At 50.3% G+C, this 21,548-nt stretch overlaps 2 protein-coding genes across 2 annotated transcripts in view; both read right to left on the bottom strand.

Moving 5' to 3' along the window:
- The window catches only part of acss1 (acyl-CoA synthetase short chain family member 1), a 29,582-nt gene extending 16,583 nt beyond the window's left edge, over positions 1-12,999 (bottom strand). The window contains exons 1-5 of the mRNA XM_072390458.1: positions 12,668-12,999; positions 7,079-7,175; positions 6,368-6,567; positions 2,651-2,826; positions 1,036-1,188 (exon numbers count right to left, since the gene is read on the bottom strand). Of these exons, the coding sequence (XP_072246559.1) occupies positions 1,036-1,188; positions 2,651-2,826; positions 6,368-6,567; positions 7,079-7,175; positions 12,668-12,992 (951 nt within the window). The 5' untranslated portion in view covers positions 12,993-12,999. The remainder of the gene's footprint in view (positions 1-1,035; positions 1,189-2,650; positions 2,827-6,367; positions 6,568-7,078; positions 7,176-12,667) is intronic.
- Positions 13,000-17,239: 4,240 nt separating this feature from the next.
- Positions 17,240-19,583, bottom strand: LOC140313367 (uncharacterized). The gene is made up of 2 exons (XM_072391443.1): positions 19,331-19,583; positions 17,240-18,704 (listed from the first exon to the last, which is right to left on the bottom strand). Exons 1-2 carry the CDS (start codon positions 19,581-19,583, stop codon positions 17,557-17,559), a joined length of 1,401 nt encoding a protein of 466 aa, XP_072247544.1. The 3' UTR covers positions 17,240-17,556.
- Between the last annotated feature and the right edge of the window lie 1,965 nt (positions 19,584-21,548).

A 21,548-nucleotide genomic window follows, 5' to 3' on the forward strand; every position in this document is an offset into this window, starting at 1 on the left:
AACCACAGCAGACTGACCCACAGAACCACAGCAGACTGACCCACGGAACCCAGCAGACTGACCCACAGAACCACAGCAGACTGACCCACAGCAGACTGACCCACAGCAGACTGACCCACAGCAGACTGACCCACAGAACCCAGCAGACTGACCCACAGAACCCAGCAGACTCAGGGAAGTGATTCTGAGCCCAACGACCCGTTAAGGGCAGAAACAGGAAGTCTGTCAGTCAGCTGGTAGAAGGTAGCTCTGGGAAGCAGCTGATTGGTTTGAATGCAGCCTTTTCAGGGAAGAGTCCGAAGATGTTTTGACCACAAACAAAACGACTGAAGAGACAACACGAGTCTCCATGGCAACGGCCTCTCTCAGCCTGGCGTGGACCCAGCGCCCTTCGTCCTTTCCACATAAATCAGCTTTTGTCCTGTTTTCCATCCAAACAAGCAGCCAAAAGCCTGAACTCTGAGCTGCCACTAAGCTGCTTTAGAAATTAGCACCGATAGCTGGGGGGGGGGGCATTTCTGTTTTTATTCACTTATCATCAACAACACCATGTCAGACCTAAACACACAGCAGATGTTTCTGCCTGTCGGGAACAAACAGCTAATTTACAGCTTTCAGAGGCCTGCTGCTCTTCCTCCTGTGAACAGAAGCCCTGTTGTGTAACTGTGAGGGAAGGAGGGAGGAAAGGAGGCAGGAAAGGAGGAAAGGAGGCAGGAAAGGAGGAAAGGAGGCAGGAAAGGAGGACAGGCGCCCTGTTGTGTAACTGTGAGGGAAGGAGGGAGGAAAGGAGGCAGGAAAGGAGGGAAGGAGGCAGGAAAGGAGGACAGGCGCCCTGTTGTGTAACTGTTCCGATTCGTCTTTACGAGCTCATTAAAACAGCAAATTACAGCCAGAGAGGAACAAAGTGATGCTCACACAGCAGAAAGTCCATGTCCTGATCTGAGAGGGAGGGAGGGAAGGAGGGAGGGAAGGAGGGAGGGAAGGAGGGAGGCAGGAAAGGAGGCAGGAAAGGAGGGAGGGAGGGAGGACAGCTACCTGGTGAGTCAGGGCGGCGTACAGCAGGTATCCAGCCTGGGAGTGGACGATGCCTTTCGGTTTCCCCGTACTGCCCGACGTGTAGAGCAGGAAGAGGACGTCCTCGCTGTCCAGAGGCTCCGCAGGACAGGCCGCCGCCTGCGATGACATCACCTGAGAGACAGGACACACCTGTGGGACCGATACCACCGATGCTACCGCCTGTGGGACCGATACCACCGATGCTACCGCCTGTGGGACCGATACCAGCGATGCTACCGCCTGTGGGACCGATACCAGCGATGCTACCGCCTGTGGGACCGATACCACCGATGCTACCGCCTGTGGGACTGATACCAGCGATGCTACCGCCCTGTGGGACCGATACCACCGATGCTACCGCCTGTGGGACCGATACCACCGATGCTACCGCCCTGTGGGACCGATACCACCGATGCTACCGCCTGTGGGACCGATACCACCGATGCTACCGCCTGTGGGACCGATACCACCGATGCTACCGCCTGTGGGACCGATACCACCGATGCTACCGCCTGTGGGACCGATACCACCGATGCTACCGCCCTGTGGGACCGATACCACCGATGCTACCGCCCTGTGGGACCGATACCAGCGATGCTACCGCCCTGTGGGACCGATACCACCGATGCTACCGCCCTGTGGGACCGATACCACCGATGCTACCGCCTGTGGGACCGATACCACCGATGCTACCGCCTGTGGGACCGATACCACCGATGCTACCGCCTGTGGGACCGATACCACCGATGCTACCGCCTGTGGGACCGATACCACCGATGCTACCGCCTGTGGGACCGATACCACCGATGCTACCGCCTGTGGGACCGATACCACCGATGCTACCGCCCTGTGGGACCGATACCACCGATGCTACCGCCCTGTGGGACCGATACCAGCGATGCTACCGCCCTGTGGGACCGATACCACCGATGCTACCGCCCTGTGGGACCGATACCACCGATGCTACCGCCCTGTGGGACCGATACCACCGATGCTACCGCCCTGTGGGACCGATACCACCGATGCTACCGCCTGTGGGACCGATACCACCGATGCTACCGCCTGTGGGACCGATACCACCGATGCTACCGCCTGTGGGACCGATACCACCGATGCTACCGCCCTGTGGGACCGATACCACCGATGCTACCGCCCTGTGGGACCGATACCACCGATGCTACCGCCCTGTGGGACCGATACCACCGATGCTACCACCTGTGGGACCGATACCACCGATGCTACCGCCTGTGGGACCGATACCACCGATGCTACCGCCTGTGGGACCGATACCAGCGATGCTACCGCCTGTGGGACCGATACCACCGATGCTACCGCCCTGTGGGACCGATACCAGCGATGCTACCGCCTGTGGGACCGATACCACCGATGCTACCGCCTGTGGGACCGATACCAGCGATGCTACCGCCTGTGGGACCGATACCACCGATGCTACCGCCTGTGGGACCGATACCACCGATGCTACCGCCTGTGGGACTGACTGGTCATATATCAGTGATGTGTTATTGAATTATTCAAAGTTTCTGTAGTGTACTGATCAGGTGTATCGATCAGGTGTATCGATCAGGTGTCCCACCTCCTCCAGCGGGACGTCCAGCTCTCCCATCACTGCAGGCCTTTCGGTCCTCTGAGAGACGAAGACGTGTTGGACGGAGGGACAATTCTTCACGGCAGCGTCCACAGTGGCTTTGAGCTCGATGAGCCGGCCTCCTCTCACACCTTGATTACAGGTGATCACGGCTTTACAGTGAGCTGCCGCACACACACACACACACACACACACACACACACACACACACACACACACACGGAGACACACACACACACACACACACACACACACACACGTGTTCATATGAAGGATTCTGGAGTTCCTCAGGGATCGATGCTGGGACTTCTGTTTCATCGGCAGCTCGATGACACACAACGAGCTTTAAATACCAACAGATGTGTTTCAGAATATTTATTTAAATTACAGGCTCAGGTCTGAACCTCCGTTACTTTGCCAGTTTCCTGCCACAGAAAACATTTGGATGATGGAAGCAGCTAAAAGAGCAGTTTAGGTGTTTCTGAATTGACCCGAATGAAGAGGTTAGCAGTGACAGACCCGACTTCTCCGCCTCTGCAGCTGGTTTTCAGTCACTGGATGAACCTTTGGACTCGCTGCTGTAAAACTCTGAGGTTACCCAGAGTCTGGTGATAAAACCAGACACCAAACAAACATCCTCAGTCAGGGACAGAGCTGCTTTATGGCGGGTTTGTTAATTATTCTGTTCTTAACTTTGCTGAATGTGACCTCAGACTTTGCTTTCTGACTCTGGGTAACACATTCATCTCAGTAATGACTTTGTGACATGTTCTGCCCTTCATTTATAATTTGACAATTTCCTGAGGTCTTATTGAGATGTTTGAGACAGGCTTTGGGTGAAGTCAGCAGCTACTCATCTGCTGTGTGATTTAATGCAGAAACACAGACAGAATGAAGCTGTTCCTGCAGTCAGAAACACTCCAGCTCTACAGATACAGATAGTTACTGATCCCAGAGGGAAACAGGTTAGCAGTTAGCTGTGAGTTAGCAGTTAGCTGTAAGTTAGCAGTTAGCTGGAAGTTAGCAGTTAGCTGTGAATTAGCAGCAGATGCTAGCAAACAATGCTTTCTCATCAACAGTAATGGACCAAGCCGGAGATGTGCACAGCGTAACTCGTAGTAATGCATGTGAACCGTTAATCACTGCGTTTAAACATTTTGGATATATTAACCTCATTAAACAGTTGTACCTGGAGACCTCCATCTTTATCAGAAACATGGCGATAATGTAACGTTAGCACAGCGAGAGTGAGGAGAGGACCGGTGTTGTGTTGGAAACACACCTTAAACACAGCTGCAGGTTGTCTGAGTTACAGAACGGAACCGTTCAGCTAGAAAGCTTCAGCTAACAAAGTAATGTGGGAACAATAATGTTCATCTTTCAGGTAGGAACAGCAGTAACTCCTTAGAAGTTGGTGTACGTCATCTTCATTAGCTAAGCTGTTAGCGTTAGCTTCAGCTAACAAAGTAATGTGGGAACAATAATGTTCATCTTTCAGAAAGGAGCAGCAATAACTCATCTCCATTAGCTAAGCTGTTAGGGAACTATGAATCCCAGGGTTGTGTTACAGCTGCTGGTGACCTCAGACGCCCTGATATCTGCTCCCAGGAGCAGGAAGAAGGCATTTAACACAACATGAAAGCTTTAAGGGATGGAACCCAGCTCTCAGCTCCTCAAACTGATTCACATGTTCAATAAGCTCTTCCTTCCTTCAGCTGGTGTTCAGATGAAATGTGTTGATTGCAAAGCTTCACTTAGAAACTCTGCATTCATCACTTTTTTAGCTTAAAGATTCAGAAGTTGCTGAGCAGCAGAGACTGAACCAACAGGCTCCACAGGAGGCCGGCTCCTGCAGATCCTCCCACTGTGGACTCGTCACGGTTTTATGTCACAGCAACTGTTTCCATAACACAAATGTTCCTGAGCAGCAAGTGTGAGCTGCACACCTCTGAGCCGACTGATTAAACTGACAGGGGGGGGTGGGGTGAACACCACAGAAGGAGGTCTGCCCTCCTCTTCCTGCCTCCTTTTTACAGACTCAGAACCTTCAGCCCGGTTCTAAGCAAAGCTCCGTCCCATTCATGCTCAACTCAGCCAGGACTGGATGAAAAGCATCAATTTCATCTGGTTTCCAGAATCTCATGACTGGCCGTTCTCACTTTTTCAAGAATAAACACTTCATGATGACATCTGGAGCATCTGTTCAAGCATGTGAAGAACAACGAGTTCTCAGCTTTTTAGTTGGCTCTGAATTAGAATTAGAATTTAATTAGAAGTTAATCAGTTGGATTTGGAGTTGGACTGTATCTTTGAAGTGTCCTGGGAACACCTGCAGGAACAGAACAGGGTTCTATGGGGAACACCTGCAGGAACAGAACAGGTTCTATGGGGAACACCGGCAGGAACAGAACAGGGTTCTATGGGGAACACCTGCAGGAACAGAACAGGGTTCTATGGGGAACACCTGCAGGAACAGAACAGGTTCTATGGGGAACACCTGCAGGAACAGAACAGGGTTCTATGGGGAACACCTGCAGGAACAGAACAGGTTATATGGGGAACACCTGCAGGAACAGAACAGGGCTCTATGGGGAACACCTGCAGGAACAGAACAGGTTCTATGGGGAACACCTGCAGGAACAGAACAGGGCTCTATGGGGAACACCTGCAGGAACAGAACAGGGTTCTATGGGGAACAGCTGCAGGAACAGAACAGGGTTCTGTGGGGAACACCTGCAGGAACAGAACAGGGCTCTATGGGGAACACCTGCAGGAACAGAACAGGTTCTATGGGGAACAGCTGCAGGAACAGAACAGGCCCCGCTTCTACCCCCGGTTCTACCCCAGGTTCTACCCCCGGTTCTACCCCAGGTTCTACCCCAGGTTCTACCCTCGGTTCTACCCCAGGTTCTACCCCAGGTTCTACCCTCGGTTCTATCCCCGGTTCTACCCCCGCTTCTACCCCGGTTCTATCCCCGGTTCTACCCCAGGTTCTACCCCCGGTTCTACCCCAGGTTCTACCCCCGGTTCTACCCCCGGTTCTACCCCAGGTTCTACCCCCGGTTCTACCCCCGCTTCTACCCCCGCTTCTACCCCCGGTTCTATCCCCGGTTCTATCCCAGGTTCTATCCCCGGTTCTACCCCCGGTTCTACCCCCGGTTCTACCCCAGGTTCTACCCCCGGTTCTACCCCCGCTTCTACCCCCGCTTCTACCCCCGGTTCTATCCCCGGTTCTACCCCCGCTTCTACCCCCGGTTCTATCCCAGGTTCTACCCCCGGTTCTACCCCCGGTTCTACCCCCGCTTCTACCCCCGGTTCTACCCCCGGTTCTACCCCCGGTTCTACCCCCAGTTCTACCCCCGGTTCTACCCCCAGTTCTATCCCCGGTTCTACCCCCGCTTCTACCCCCGCTTCTACCCCCGGTTCTATCCCCGGTTCTACCCCCGCTTCTACCCCCGGTTCTATCCCCGGTTCTACCCCAGGTTCTACCCCAGGTTCTATCCCCGGTTCTATCCCCGGTTCTACCCCCGGTTCTACCCCCGGTTCTACCCCAGGTTCTATCCCCGGTTGTACCCCAGGTTCTACCTCCGGTTCTACCTCCGGTTCTTCGCCTCCTGAGTTTGTTCTGGACCTCGGGCTCAGCACAGATAAGGACCCAGCTGATCCAACCCACCACAGACAGACACCTGGACCAGCTGGACTCACCATCCTGGATCCGTCCGGCCAGCGCCTCCGAGCTGAAGCCGGCGAACACCACGGTGTGGACGGCGCCGATGCGGGCGCAGGCCAACATGGCGGCCACAGCCAGCGGCGACACCGGCATGTAGAGGGCCACCCTGTCCCCTCGGCCGATCCCATGGGTCTTCAAAGTGTTGGCGAGGCGGCAGGTCGTCTCCAGCAGCTCTCTGAGGGAACAAGAGGGCGACGCCATCATCCTTTACACCACATTATGGAATAAAATCACCTTTATCATCCCACGAGGGAGAAAACGACTCGTTTCAGAGAAGGAATCTGCAGAAGATGAACCATCAAAGAGGGAAATACAGCAAAGCTGCTGAATTTTACTCCACAAAGTCTAAAAGAAAAGCTTCAAAGTGTGTTTGGGCTGAAAGTTTAACAGCTTTTAACCGTCTTTTACACTAAAGTTAGAGGAAAAACTTTGATTATGTGTCAGCAGCTCAGCACCAAATCTCACATTTCCTGCTGTGGTTGAGCTGCCGGTTCTGGTTCTGATCTGACTGTGAAACCTGCAGACATCATGATCCAGACAGCCCCCCCCTCTGAAGGAAACCAGGCCCTCCTTCTTTGGGTCAGAACCCTCACCTGTGAGCTCAGGTGAGGGAGGAGCCTCCTGCTCTTCTTCTCTGTGGTGTCTGGGAAGCAGAAAGCGCTCTGAGGACAGTGAGATGTTCTTACCTGTAGGAGACCTTCACCTCGGTGCCGGGTTCGTCCCGCTCCCAGATCAGAGCCACCCGGTCCGGATGTTTCTCCACCTGCACGTCCAGGCAGTTCACTGCAGGAAACACAGAGCTTCAAACAGCTGACAGCAGAATAAACAGCTGCAGCAGGTAAATCACCTGCAGCAGGTAAATCAGCTGCAGCAGGTAAATCAGCTGCAGCAGGTAAATCACCTGCAGCAGGTAAATCAGCTGCAGCAGGTAAATCAATATTCTGATTTGTGGGACAAAGCAGAATAAACAGCTGCAGCAGGTGTTTCCAGCTGCTGACTGACAGGAACCAGATCCACTCCGTTCTGACAGAACCTACAGAGCTGCTGATCAATCGATCAGAGCATTGATCAGCAGCAGCAGGGAGGGTTCACTTAGTTTCTGCTCCATAAATAAAGACTTTTATTAGGTCTGAATTGGATGATCAGACTTTATCAGAAAGTTTACAGGTTTGTTTGGGATTCAGTTCTTTTCATTATTGATTAGCGTCCGGATTCAGTCCTGCAGTCAGCGATCGATCACTGGTTTATAACTGAATAAAACCTATTGATCACTGGTTTATAACTGAATAAAACCGATTGATCACTGGTTTATAACTGAATAAAACCGATTGATCACTGGTTTATAACTGAATAAAACCGATTGATCACTGGTTTATAACCGAATAAAAACGATTGATCACTGGTTTATAACCGAATAAAACCGATTGATCACTGGTTTATAACTGAATAAAACCTATTGATCACTGGTTTATAACTGAATAAAACCTATTGATCACTGGTTTATAACTGAATAAAACCGATTGATCACTGGTTTATAACTGAATAAAACCTATTGATCACTGGTTTATAACTGAATAAAACCAATTGATCACTGGTTTATAACTGAATAAAACCTATTGATCACTGGTTTATAACTGAATAAAACCAATTGATCACTGGTTTATAACTGAATAAAACCTATTGATCACTGGTTTATAACTGAATAAAACCGATTGATCACTGGTTTATAACTGAATAAAACCTATTGATCACTGGTTTATAACTGAATAAAACCAATTGATCACTGGTTTATAACTGAATAAAACCTATTGATCACTGGTTTATAACTGAATAAAACCGATTGATCACTGGTTTATAACTGAATAAAACCGATTGATCACTGGTTTATAACTGAATAAAACCTATTGATCACTGGTTTATAACTGAATAAAACCAATTGATCACTGGTTTATAACTGAATAAAACCTATTGATCACTGGTTTATAACTGAATAAAACCGATTGATCACTGGTTTATAACTGAATAAAACCGATTGATCACTGGTTTATAACTGAATAAAACCGATTGATCACTGGTTTATAACTGAATAAAACCGATTGATCACTGGTTTATAACCGAATAAAAACGATTGATCACTGGTTTATAACTGAATAAAACCGATTGATCACTGGTTTATAACTGAATAAAACCTATTGATCACTGGTTTATAACTGAATAAAACCGATTGATCACTGGTTTATAACTGAATAAAACCGATTGATCACTGGTTTATAACTGAATAAAACCGATTGATCACTGGTTTATAACTGAATAAAACCGATTGATCACTGGTTTATAACTGAATAAAACCAATTGATCACTGGTTTATAACTGAATAAAACCTATTGATCACTGGTTTATAACTGAATAAAACCGATTGATCACTGGTTTATAACTGAATAAAACCGATTGATCACTGGTTTATAACTGAATAAAACCGATTGATCACTGGTTTATAACTGAATAAAACCTATTGATCACTGGTTTATAACCGAATAAAACCGATTGATCACTGGTTTATAACTGAATAAAACCGATTGATCACTGGTTTATAACTGAATAAAACCGATTGATCACTGGTTTATAACTGAATAAAACCTATTGATCACTGGTTTATAACCGAATAAAACCGATTGATCACTGGTTTATAACTGAATAAAACCGATTGATCACTGGTTTATAACTGAATAAAACCGATTGATCACTGGTTTATAACTGAATAAAACCGATTGATCACTGGTTTATAACTGAATAAAACCTATTGATCACTGGTTTATAACCGAATAAAACCGATTGATCACTGGTTTATAACTGAATAAAACCTATTGATCACTGGTTTATAACCGAATAAAACCGATTGATCACTGGTTTATAACTGAATAAAACCGATTGATCACTGGTTTATAACTGAATAAAACCGATTGATCACTGGTTTATAACTGAATAAAACCTATTGATCACTGGTTTATAACCGAATAAAACCGATTGATCACTGGTTTATAACTGAATAAAACCGATCGATCACTGGTTTATAACTGAATAAAACCGATTGATCACTGGTTTATAACTGAATAAAACCGATTGATCACTGGTTTATAACTGAATAAAACCGATTGATCACTGGTTTATAACTGAATAAAACCGATTGATCACTGGTTTATAACCGAATAAAAACGATTGATCACTGGTTTATAACCGAATAAAACCGATTGATCACTGGTTTATAACTGAATAAAACCGATTGATCACTGGTTTATAACTGAATAAAACCAATTGATCACTGGTTTATAACTGAATAAAACCGATTGATCACTGGTTTATAACTGAATAAAACCTATTGATCACTGGTTTATAACTGAATAAAACCGATCGATCACTGGTTTATAACTGAATAAAACCGATTGATCACTGGTTTATAACTGAATAAAACCTATTGATCACTGGTTTATAACCGAATAAAACCGATTGATCACTGGTTTATAACTGAATAAAACCGATTGATCACTGGTTTATAACTGAATAAAACCGATTGATCACTGGTTTATAACTGAATAAAACCGATTGATCACTGGTTTATAACTGAATAAAACCTATTGATCACTGGTTTATAACCGAATAAAACCGATTGATCACTGGTTTATAACTGAATAAAACCTATTGATCACTGGTTTATAACTGAATAAAACCGATCGATCACTGGTTTATAACTGAATAAAACCGATTGATCACTGGTTTATAACCGAATAAAACCGATTGATCACTGTTTTATAACTGAATAAAACCGATTGATCACTGGTTTATAACTGAATAAAACCTATTGATCACTGGTTTATAACTGAATAAAACCGATCGATCACTGGTTTATAACTGAATAAAACCTATTGATCACTGGTTTATAACTGAATAAAACCGATTGATCACTGGTTTATAACTGAATAAAACCTATTGATCACTGGTTTATAACCGAATAAAACCGATTGATCACTGGTTTATAACTGAATAAAACCTATTGATCACTGGTTTATAACTGAATAAAACCGATCGATCACTGGTTTATAACTGAATAAAACCGATTGATCACTGGTTTATAACTGAATAAAACCTATTGATCACTGGTTTATAACTGAATAAAACCGATTGATCACTGGTTTATAACCGAATAAAACCGATTGATCACTGTTTTATAACTGAATAAAACCGATTGATCACTGGTTTATAACTGAATAAAACCGATTGATCACTGGTTTATAACTGAATAAAACCGATTGATCACTGGTTTATAACCGAATAAAACCGATTGATCACTGGTTTATAACCGAATAAAACCGATTGATCACTGGTTTATAACCGAATAAAACCGATTGATCACTGGTTTATAACTGAATAAAACCTATTGATCACTGGTTTATAACTGAATAAAACCTATTGATCACTGGTTTATAACTGAATAAAACCAATTGATCACTGGTTTATAACTGAATAAAACCGATTGATCACTGGTTTATAACTGAGAAATAAGAATAAAACTCACCACACTGGATCTATGACCCAGTTCTGGTTCCCCTCAGAGGCAGACAGGGGATAAATGTTCTGTTGGAACCTGATCAGCATTAACTCTTAAAAAGACGGTTTCCTCTGATCCTCCCTCATCTTGAGGTGGCGTGCCCTGAGGCGGCGTGCCCTGAGGCGGCGTGCCGTGAGGCGGCGTGCCGTGAGGCGTGTCATCACCAGCACACACGAGGTCATTTATGCTCTGATTGAACATTAATCCCAAAGTGGATTTCAGGCTGAAGATCCTGTTTGAGGCAGGTTCACAGAATCATTTGTGCAACAAACAGCAAGAAAAAGCTGATCCCGTATCAGATCTGCAGCAAGTCACCCAGCTGTGGTTATTGGATTGTTATTGGATTAAGTCTGAGACAGAAAAACAACAGCAGGGCGTTCACACACTGAATGATTTACACCAACACAGTAAACCGGGTTTCTGTTAACCAAACCCACAGCTCCAGCTGGTTCTGGTTCTGTCTCCTCATCGGGTCAAAGATCCAATAAAACCCTGTAACTGACAGTTTGAACCAAATGAACCAAACTTAGTTTCAGCTCCTCTCTGAGTCACTTCCATCCTCAGAAGCCCTGCTTCTCTTCAGCTGCTTTTCTTCTCTTCAGCTGCTTTTCTGGACTTTTTTATTTTCTGGGGCTGGATAGAGTAGAGGTATCATTGCCACCTTCTGTGTGGGAGACCTGAGTTTAAATCCCCTGCATGAAAGGTATTACCTCCAGTAGGGGTCCTTAGACAAGGCCCCTCACCCTGACTGCCTACCTGTAAGTCGCTTTGGATAAAAGCGTCTGATAAATGCATAAACATAAACCTTTTCTTCGGCTGCTTTTCTTCGGCTGCTTTTCTTCGGCTGCTTTTCTTTTCTTCGGCTGCTTTTCTTCGGCTGCTTTTCTTCGGCTGCTTTTCTTCGGCTGCTTTTCTTCGGCTGCTTTTCTTCTCTTCGGCTGCTTTTCTTTTCTTCGGCTGCTTTTCTTCGGCTGCTTTTCTTCGGCTGCTTTTCTTTTCTTCGGCTGCTTTTCTTCTCTTCGGCTGCTTTTCTTCTCTTCGGCTGCTTTTCTTCGGCTGCTTCTCTTCAGCTGCTTCTCTCCTCTTCAGGAGCTGCTGATGCTTTATGATTCTTTCCCGACTCTTTGACCTGAATGTTTCGCTGGGAAAAGCTTCTCATTTTCTTTGTTCTTTCTCCACCTTTCAGAGTCAGCTGACTGACATCTTCTGCCTCTGAGTTCCCTTCTTGGAGGAGTTTATAATCCTCTCTGGTTTCCTGTCAGTCGGCAGCTGGAACAGCTGCTTAAACTCTTTAAATCTGTGCAGGTTTTGGTGTCAGAAATAAAAGTTACTCCATCTTTGAGGTGTTTTATAAAGACGTTCGGCTGTGACTTTAATCTCAGATCTGATGACATCATTGATGGGTCATGACCTCTGACCTGCTGTGGGTCACACTCAGATCATTTCCTCTACATTTATCTTGTTTGAATAAAAACCTGATCAGCAACAAGCTGGTTTTAATGAGGGGAAAGGTCCCGGTTCGGCTTACCCGATGACCCACTTCAGAACAAACAGTTCTGCACTTATTGATCCATCAGAAATGTATTAATCAGCTGAGGGAAGCAGGACTCAACACGGAGCAAAAACCGCTTCTTTGATCGATTGATTATTGATCAGTTTACTAAAAACTTACCGGAGACATTAAGCTTTCCTCCCCGGAACCAGCTGATCTCTCCGCGGCTGAGGTCGCAGTCCCGGACCCGCTGAAACGGTTCCATCCAGCGCAGCTTGTCGACGGCGGCCGCCCCCCAGAACCGACCCGGGTCCGTCACCGAGAGCCGGTACAGGTCCCGGTAGGGCAGCCGGGACAGCTGGGAGCTCCAGGTGCCGGGTGGAGGGGGAGGCTGGAGGGAGGACAGCCAGCGGCTGCGCCCGCTCCGTATCTGCCCCGGTACCAACGCACTGCGGCGGCCCACCAGGGTCCAGAGGAGTCCGGTCCCCCTGCTCTGAGCTGCCATGTTGATCCTGAGCCGCGACGCAAGCCCGGCTCCCCCCTCCTCCCCCTCCCTCCTCCACCAGGTGAGCTCAGGTGCGGCAGAGAGGCGGAGCGAACGGCCCAGGGATCAATAATCAATAACTGATAGACTGGTTCACTCCTGTTCATCAACTGAGTTCAAATCAGGCAGAACTTTCATCATTTTAACATTTTTATATCAGAATGTTTGCTTCATTTTACGTTTTATGTGAGAAACTGATGAGAAATGTGAAAATAATCTGTTATAATAATAATGTTCCTCTGATTCAGGTGAAAACTCTCTGACTCATGATGTCGAACCTCTACTTTGTTCTACTCCTTTTCACAGAAATCTAAACTTCTAGGACAGCAAATCCAGCTGTTTTTACACCTTCAATCCATCTCAGAGTGATTTACAAAAACAAACCCGAGATAACTAAGAAGAAGCTTAAATTCTATTCTGAATCTAACAGGGAGCCAATGAAGAGAAGCTAAAACTGGAGAAACATGATCTCTGCTGTTAGATCTCAGCAGAACTCTGGCTGCAGGGTTTTGGATCAGCTGGAGGCTTTTCAGAGAATCTGTGGGACAGAACAATAATAAGGAATTACAGTAGTTCAGTCCTGAAGGAACAGATGCATGGAGCAGTTTCTCTGCATCACCCTGAGACAGGATGGTCCTGATTTTAATGATATTATGAAGGTGAAAGGAGGCAGAAACCTGTTTTATATGTGGGTCAGAGGACAGATCCTGGTCAGAAATAACTCCAAGGTTCCTCACTGTAGAACCAGAGGCAGAAAGTTCAGAGTCATCCAGCTCTTTATGTCTTTAAGACAGGCTTGTAGTCTGACCAACCTGTAGGTTTCATCTGGTTTCATAGATAAGTTCAGCTGAGTATCATCAGCATAACAATGGAAATTCATGCCATGCTGTCTGATAATGTTACCTAATGGAAGCATGTATAAAGTAAAAAGAATCGGTCCAAGCACAGAACCCTGAGGAACTCCATGACTTACTCTGGTGTGTGAGGAAGATTCTTCATTTACAAGAACAAACTGAAATCTATCAGATAAATATGACTTAAACCAGCCTAATGCAGTTCCTTTAATCCCAACAACATGTTGAAGTCTCTGTAACAGAATGCTGTGATCGATCGTATCAAATGCAGCTCTGAGATCCAACAGGACAAGAAACAAGTCATATTTATCTTAATTATGAAGTTTCCCGCTCTGACCGCTGCTGCCCCCTGCAGGTCACTGCAGGAGCTGCTGGTTCACATCAGGTTATAATTACCTTAAAGTCATCAGTGACGATGAAACCCCAGAGAACAAATGAGCCTGATGAAAGTCTCAGTGCTGCAGGTCACATAAAACTGAAATATGAAAGGAGAGGAAACCTGAAGCTCGGTTCCTCTCATTAATTCTGTTTGTTTGCAGATTTAAGCAGATTAGTTTGTTGTTTTTCAGATGATGTTCATGTGAAACCTGCAGCTTCAGTCTGCAACAAACATGTTGTGTCCTGAGAGGCTGCAGCAACACCAGTACATCACCTGTCTGTGAGCCCCCCGGAACCACCTGGGATCACCCGGAACCACCTGGAACCATCACTCGAGCCCCCCGGAACCACCCGAGTCCCCCGGAACCATCTGGGATCACCCGAGTCCCCCGGAACCATCACCCGAGTCCCCCGGAACCATCACTCGAGCCCCCCGGAACCACCTGGAACCATCACCCGAGTCCCCCGGAACCATCTGGGATCACCTGGAACCATCCGAACCCCCCGGAACCATCACCCAAGTCCCCCGGAACCACCTGGAACCACCCGAGTCCCCCGGAACCACCTGGAACCACCCGAGTCCCCCGGAACCATCTGGGATCACCTGAGCCCCCCAGAACCATCTGGGATCACCTGGAACCATCCGAGCCCCCCGGAACCATCACCCGAGTCCCCCGGAACCATCTGGGATCACCTGGAACCATCCGAGCCCCCCGGAACCATCTGGGATCACCTGGAACCATCCGAGCCCCCCGGAACCATCACCCAAGTCCCCCGGAACCACCTGGAACCACCCGAGTCCCCCGGAACCATCACCCGAGTCCCCCGGAACCATCTGGGATCACCCGAGTCCCCCGGAACCACCTGGAACCACCCGAGTCCCCCGGAACCACCCGAGTCCCCCGGAACCATCACCCAAGTCCCCCGGAACCACCTGGAACCACCCGAGTCCCCCGGAACCATCACCCGAGTCCCCCGGAACCATCTGGGATCACCCGAGTCCCCCGGAACCACCTGGAACCACCCGAGTCCCCCGGAACCATCACCCGAGTCCCCCGGAACCACCCGAGTCCCCCGGAACCATCACCCAAGTCCCCCGGAACCACCTGGAACCATCCGAGTCCCCCGGAACCATCACCCAAGTCCCCCGGAACCACCTGGGATCACCCGAGTCCCCTGGAACCACCTGGAACCACCCGAGTCCCCCGGAACCACCTGGAACCACCCGAGTCCCCCGGAACCATCACCCGAGTCCCCCGGAACCACCTGGGATCACCCGAGTCCCCCGGAACCACCTGGAACCACCTGAGTCCCCTGGAACCACCTGGAACCACCCGAGTCCCCCGGAACCATCACCCGAGTCCCCCGGAACCATCTGGGATCACCCGAGTCCCCCGGAACCACCTGGAACCACCCGAGTCCCCCGGAACCATCTGGGATCACCTGAGCCCCCCAGAACCATCTGGGATCACCTGGAACCATCCGAGCCCCCCGGAACCATCACCCGAGTCCCCCGGAACCATCTGGGATCACCTGGAACCATCCGAGCCCCCCGGAACCATCTGGGATCACCTGGAACCATCCGAGCCCCCCGGAACCATCACCCAAGTCCCCCGGAACCACCTGGAACCACCCGAGTCCCCCGGAACCATCACCCGAGTCCCCCGGAACCATCTGGGATCACCCGAGTCCCCCGGAACCACCTGGAACCACCCGAGTCCCCCGGAACCACCCGAGTCCCCCGGAACCATCACCCAAGTCCCCCGGAACCACCTGGAACCACCCGAGTCCCCCGGAACCATCACCCGAGTCCCCCGGAACCATCTGGGATCACCCGAGTCCCCCGGAACCACCTGGAACCACCCGAGTCCCCCGGAACCATCACCCGAGTCCCCCGGAACCACCCGAGTCCCCCGGAACCATCACCCAAGTCCCCCGGAACCACCTGGAACCATCCGAGTCCCCCGGAACCATCACCCAAGTCCCCCGGAACCACCTGGGATCACCCGAGTCCCCTGGAACCACCTGGAACCACCCGAGTCCCCCGGAACCACCTGGAACCACCCGAGTCCCCCGGAACCATCACCCGAGTCCCCCGGAACCACCTGGGATCACCCGAGTCCCCCGGAACCACCTGGAACCACCTGAGTCCCCTGGAACCACCTGGAACCACCCGAGTCCCCCGGAACCATCACCCAAGTCCCCCGGAACCACCTGGAACCATCCGAGTCCCCCGGAACCATCACCCAAGTCCCCCGGAACCACCTGGGATCACCCGAGTCCCCTGGAACCACCTGGAACCACCCGAGTCCCCCGGAACCACCTGGAACCACCCGAGTCCCCCGGAACCATCACCCGAGTCCCCCGGAACCACCTGGGATCACCTGAGTCCCCCGGAACCACCTGGAACCACCCGAGTCCCCTGGAACCACCTGGAACCACCCGAGTCCCCCGGAACCACGAGGAGCTGTGACACGGCTTCTTTAACTCGCCAATAAACAACATGTTTGTGTCTCTCCTCAGATTAACAATCAGCCGTCATGGAGGTGATTAAATCTATTGTTCAGATAGAAGAGTGGGATTAACTGCTGCTGTAGACGTCCTTTAATCCGGAGTACAGCAGTCAGACTGAAGGCTGCTGCTCAAACTGGACCCAACACAGAACAGAACCGGGTTGGACTGGAGCCACAGCAAATGGGAAGTTCTAAAGCCTAAAGTCCAGGTTTCTATAGATGTTTCTGATTCACTTCCAGCAGTTACCAATAAGAAAAGGAAATGCGCCTGAGCTGGCGCCTGAGATGGCGCCTGGGATGGCGCCTGAGATGGCGCCTGAGATGGCGCCTGGGATGGCGCCTGGGATGGCGCCTGAGCTCGGTGTGAGCGGAGGAGCTGGAGGGAATCAGTGATGCTGAATCCTGACTTTAGAAAACACAACAACACTGTTAACTTACAACTTTATTGATACATTTCACTGAAGGCAGCAGCCGCTCAAAACCTGGAACATGAGTCACGTGACCTCAGAGTCACATGACCTCAGAGTCCCGTGACCTCAGAGTCATGTGACCTCAGAGTCCCGTGACCTCAGAGTCACGTGACCTCAGAGTCACGTGACCTCAGAGTCACGTGACCTCAGAGTCACGTGACCTCGTGGAGCTTCAGTGTCAGAGATCAAACATAAAACCACATTTATTAAACGCTTCCTTCACTGTCGCAGCTTCTTTCTGACGCCATCTGCTCATTTTACAGGTTCACTTCCTGTTCCCATGGAGTCCAGGCTGGAGGAGGGGCTGAGGTCAGAGGTCAGCGTCCTGCTTCTGCTGCTTCAGGTGAGCTTTGGTCTGCAGGTGAGCCTTGAGGAAGGTGAGCAGGCGGAAGTGTTTCCCGCAGGCGTGGCAGCTGTACGGCGTCTCTCCGGTGTGGATGCTGCGGTGCCTGGTGAAGCTGGTGGCCATGTTGAAGGTCTTGGGGCACAGCGAGCAGCTGTAGGGCTTCTCGCCGCTGTGGGTGTAGCGGTGGTCGCGCAGCAGCTCCTTCAGCCGGTAGCTTTTCCCGCAGACCTCGCAGTGGTACGGCTTCTCTCCGGTGTGGCTCCTCTGGTGGAGCCGGTACTGCGACGGGTTGGGGAACTTCTTCCCGCAGACCTCGCAGCTGATGATGGCGCTGGCGGCGGGCAGCTCGCTGGCGGGCAGCTCGTGGGCGTGTTTGCTGATGACGTGGTTCCTCAGGCAGCGGAAGCTCCTCCCACAGACGGAGCACAGCTGCCTCTCGCCGCTGTGGGTGGCCTGGTGGCTGCGCAGGTTGGCGGCCTGCGTGAAGCCCTTCCCGCAGGTGGCGCAGCGGTGCGGCCGCGCCTCCTGGTGCACCAGCTTGTGGCGCGTCAGGTGGCAGGCGTGGTAGAAGCCCTTCCCGCACACGTCGCAGATGAAGGTCTTGTCGAAGTGCGTGAGGCGGTGGGTCTTCAGCACGCTGGCGCAGGAGTAGCCCTTCCCACAGATGTCGCAGTGGCAGCTCTTCTCGCCGGTGTGCCTCGCCTTCTCGTGCAGGTCGCGGTGCGCCTTGTGGTTAAACCTCTTGGGGCAGTACCCGCAGGTGTACGGCAGCAGCCCGTGGGCTTTCATCTCGTGTTCGCGGAGCTTCATGATGCCGGTGAACGGGGCGCCGCACAGCGAGCAGGCGGGGTGGGACTTCTGCTGGTGTTTGGCGAGCCGCTCGGCGCTGGGAAACAGCATGGCGCACCGCGAGCACCGCAGGGGAGGCTCTGCGGCCGCTGCCATGGCCGCCTTCTTCCTGCGGCTGCGGCGCTCGCTTCTGGCTCCACCCCCTGCGGCGGCGGCGGGTGGCGACGGCGGCCGGGCATATTCGTGGTCATCAGCCTGACGGGAGGAGCCTGTGGCGTCAGGGGAGCCGGCGCCGTCCTCACCTGAAACAAAACAACATTTTACTTCATACGCCAAACAACATCTGAATCACACCTGGGTCAGAACCGGCCGAGGACCAGAACCGGCCGAGGACCAGAACCGGCCGAGGACCAGAACCGGCCCGAGGACCAGAACAGAACCGGCCCGAGGACCAGAAGCGGCCCGAGGACCAGAACCAGCCGAGGACCAGAACCGGCCCGAGGACCAGAACAGAACCGGCCCGAGGACCAGAAGCGGCCCGAGGACAGAACCGGCCCGAGGACCAGAACCAGCCCGAGGACCAGAACCAGCCCGAGGACCAGAACCGGCCCAAGGACCAGAACCAGCCCGAGGACCAGAACCAGCCCGAGGACCAGAACCAGCCCGAGGACCAGAACCGGCTTCAGACATCCTCCGATTAAAGCAAAACAACTCAACAGATGAATGAATCGTGAAGAACATAAAAACACATTTTGACTAATCCTCTTGGACCGGACCGGACCGGACCGTGAGCAGAACCACATTTAAAGTTGTTTCTGAATGTTTTTTAAATATTCCGTCTGTTAGAAGCAGAACTTTGGATCTGCGCTGTTCATCAAAGCTGCAGCTTATTCTAATGCTTCCTGTTTAGCTGAAGCAACGTAAACCGGGTCAGTGAGGAGGGAGTCACCAGGTTCCTCAGAGCTCTGTTCCTCAGGGCTCGGTTCCTCAGGGCTCGGTTCCTCGGGGCCCGGTTCTTCGGGGGCTCGGTTCCCGGCCCAGTTAGAGAACATGCCGACATGTTGCTGTGGTTTAATCTCTTTAATCATTAATCTTGGTCCAAAACTAACTGAGCTCTCAGCTCTCAGCCGTGACTGAAGCCAGGCGCTGAAGTGGTTTGGTGCCATCAGGTCCATCAGGTCCATCAGGTCCATCGGGTCCATCTCCTTCCTCAGAGCCCGTGAGCAGCACCAGAGGCCCGCCTGTTCTGTACAGCTCTAAGTTCAGGTGAACTCACCTTCAGCAGCGCTCTGCAGCGCCACCATCAGACCCCGGGGCTCAGCAGCAGCGTTCTGTAAGACAGACCAGAATCAGGTTCTCAGCGTCTTCTCTCTGACCCGAGAGCTCGGTCTGAGCTTTGGTGGGACGCTGCACCTTTAATGATGACATCAGAAAAACACTCCTCTGCAGACTCTGAACACTACGAATGAGTTTGTGAAAAATATTACATTTAATGCATGATGCAGCTAAACGTTCAGTTAGAATATCATCAGAAATGTTGGCAGGAACGACCCCCAGACTTTGGGTGGGACTCGTGGTCCCTGTGCAAACCGCTGCTTCACTTACTGACCCCGTAAACCAGGATATAGGCGTGTCCTGCGGGGGGGCGGCGCACAGCTGCGTCCTCACCTGCAACACAGAGCAGAGCAGGGCTCAGAAACATGGCAGCTGGCCTCAGAGAGCCGGTGGAGAAGCTGCTGCACCTCCTGTCTCCTCCAGCTGTGCAGCATCTGGCTGGAAAACACACTCCAGTCCAGAGTCTGACCCAGAGTCTGACCCAGAGTCCTGACCCAGAGTCTGACCCAGAGTCTGACCCAGAGTCTGACCCAGAGTCTGACCCAGAGTCCTGACCCAGAGTCTGACCCAGAGTCTGACCCAGAGTCTGACCCAGAGTCCTGACCCAGAGTCTGACCCAGAGTCTGACCCAGAGTCTGACCCAGAGTCTGACCCAGAGTCTGACCCAGAGTCTGATCCAGAGTCTGACCCAGAGTCCTGACCCAGAGTCTGACCCAGAGTCCTGACCCAGAGTCCTGACCCAGAGTCCTGACCCAGAGTCTGACCCAGAGTCTGACCCAGAGTCTGACCCAGAGTCTGACCCAGAGTCTGACCCAGAGTCTGACCCAGAGTCAGACCCAGAGTCCTGATCCAGAGTCTGAACCAGAGTCCTGATCAGCCTCATTTCTTTCTTTATTTGCTGTTTTTCATAGATGCAACTAAAGAAATGGGAACATTAAAGAACATTTGTTTAAAGAAATGAGGACTGAGTCAGGACTTTTGCACAGTGCTATAAGAGCTAAATCTGTTATTTTTCTATATAGAATATAAAACATACTTTTTCTCCTTTAGCTTAATGCTTATGTATTGAGCTGTTTCTACTTCCAGTAAATGAAATGAGACTAAACATGATCTTTTCCAGCTTCAACGTTTCCATCAGCGCCCATATAACCGTCGCTATGCCCACCTTCTCCTGTCTGAGTCTTCGTTAACGCCTCACAGGGGTCCTCACACGGAGGCAGAGCCGGCAGGTCTCCCAGCATCTCCACCATCTTCAGGAGTCTGTCCACAGCCTCCACACACAAGCTGTCCACCCCAGCTCTCAGTTTCTCCTGAGAGGAGAAGGAAATCCCCGAATATTCATCATGCAAAAGATCCACAAACTGAATGAAACAGACATGCAGGAGACTCAAAACTGTCTCTTAACTCTGAGTTTACATCCAGCAGAGTGATGTCACAGGATCAGAGGTGTTAGAGTCTGCAGTAAGAGCGGTTTTAACTCAGGAAAAGATGATAGGTGGTCTTTTATTGACTATGGACCCTGTTTGGTGTCCTCATACTGACAGGAATCTGATCTCAGCTTCATAAATCTGAATCTGAACACACTTGTTTTTAGTCACAGTGACTTTCTCTTCCTCATGGTATCATGTCTTCTGACGTTAGAGCAATAAATGCCTCTGTAGAGTAATATCTGTAGAAACCAGAGAAAACCAATGCAGAACCTGCCTGAGAATATATCCGTTTTAAACTTTTCCACAGTGTGAAACTAATTCACTGACAGCTGCCTCTCAACACAACGATGAACACCAAAGATGAACGGATGGGGGACCATTCGGCGTGCTTAATGTTTAAAA

Source organism: Leuresthes tenuis, unplaced genomic scaffold, assembly GCF_036924035.1.
Source record: "Leuresthes tenuis unplaced genomic scaffold, fLeuTen1.0.hap1 SCAF_8, whole genome shotgun sequence".
In the NCBI taxonomy this organism is placed as follows: Eukaryota; Metazoa; Chordata; class Actinopteri; order Atheriniformes; family Atherinopsidae; genus Leuresthes; species Leuresthes tenuis.

What these genes read in the sequence shown, in the direction of transcription:
- LOC140313367 (XM_072391443.1), bottom strand. Translation starts at nt 19,583, where the DNA reads ATGGACCCGATGGACCTGATGGACCTGATGGACCTGATGGCACCAAAC. An exon ending in ACAGAGCTCTGAGGAACCTG is followed by an intron (nt 18,705 to 19,330) that starts GTGACTCCCTCC and finishes TGGCGTATGAAG; the next exon opens with TAAAATGTTGTTTTGTTTCA.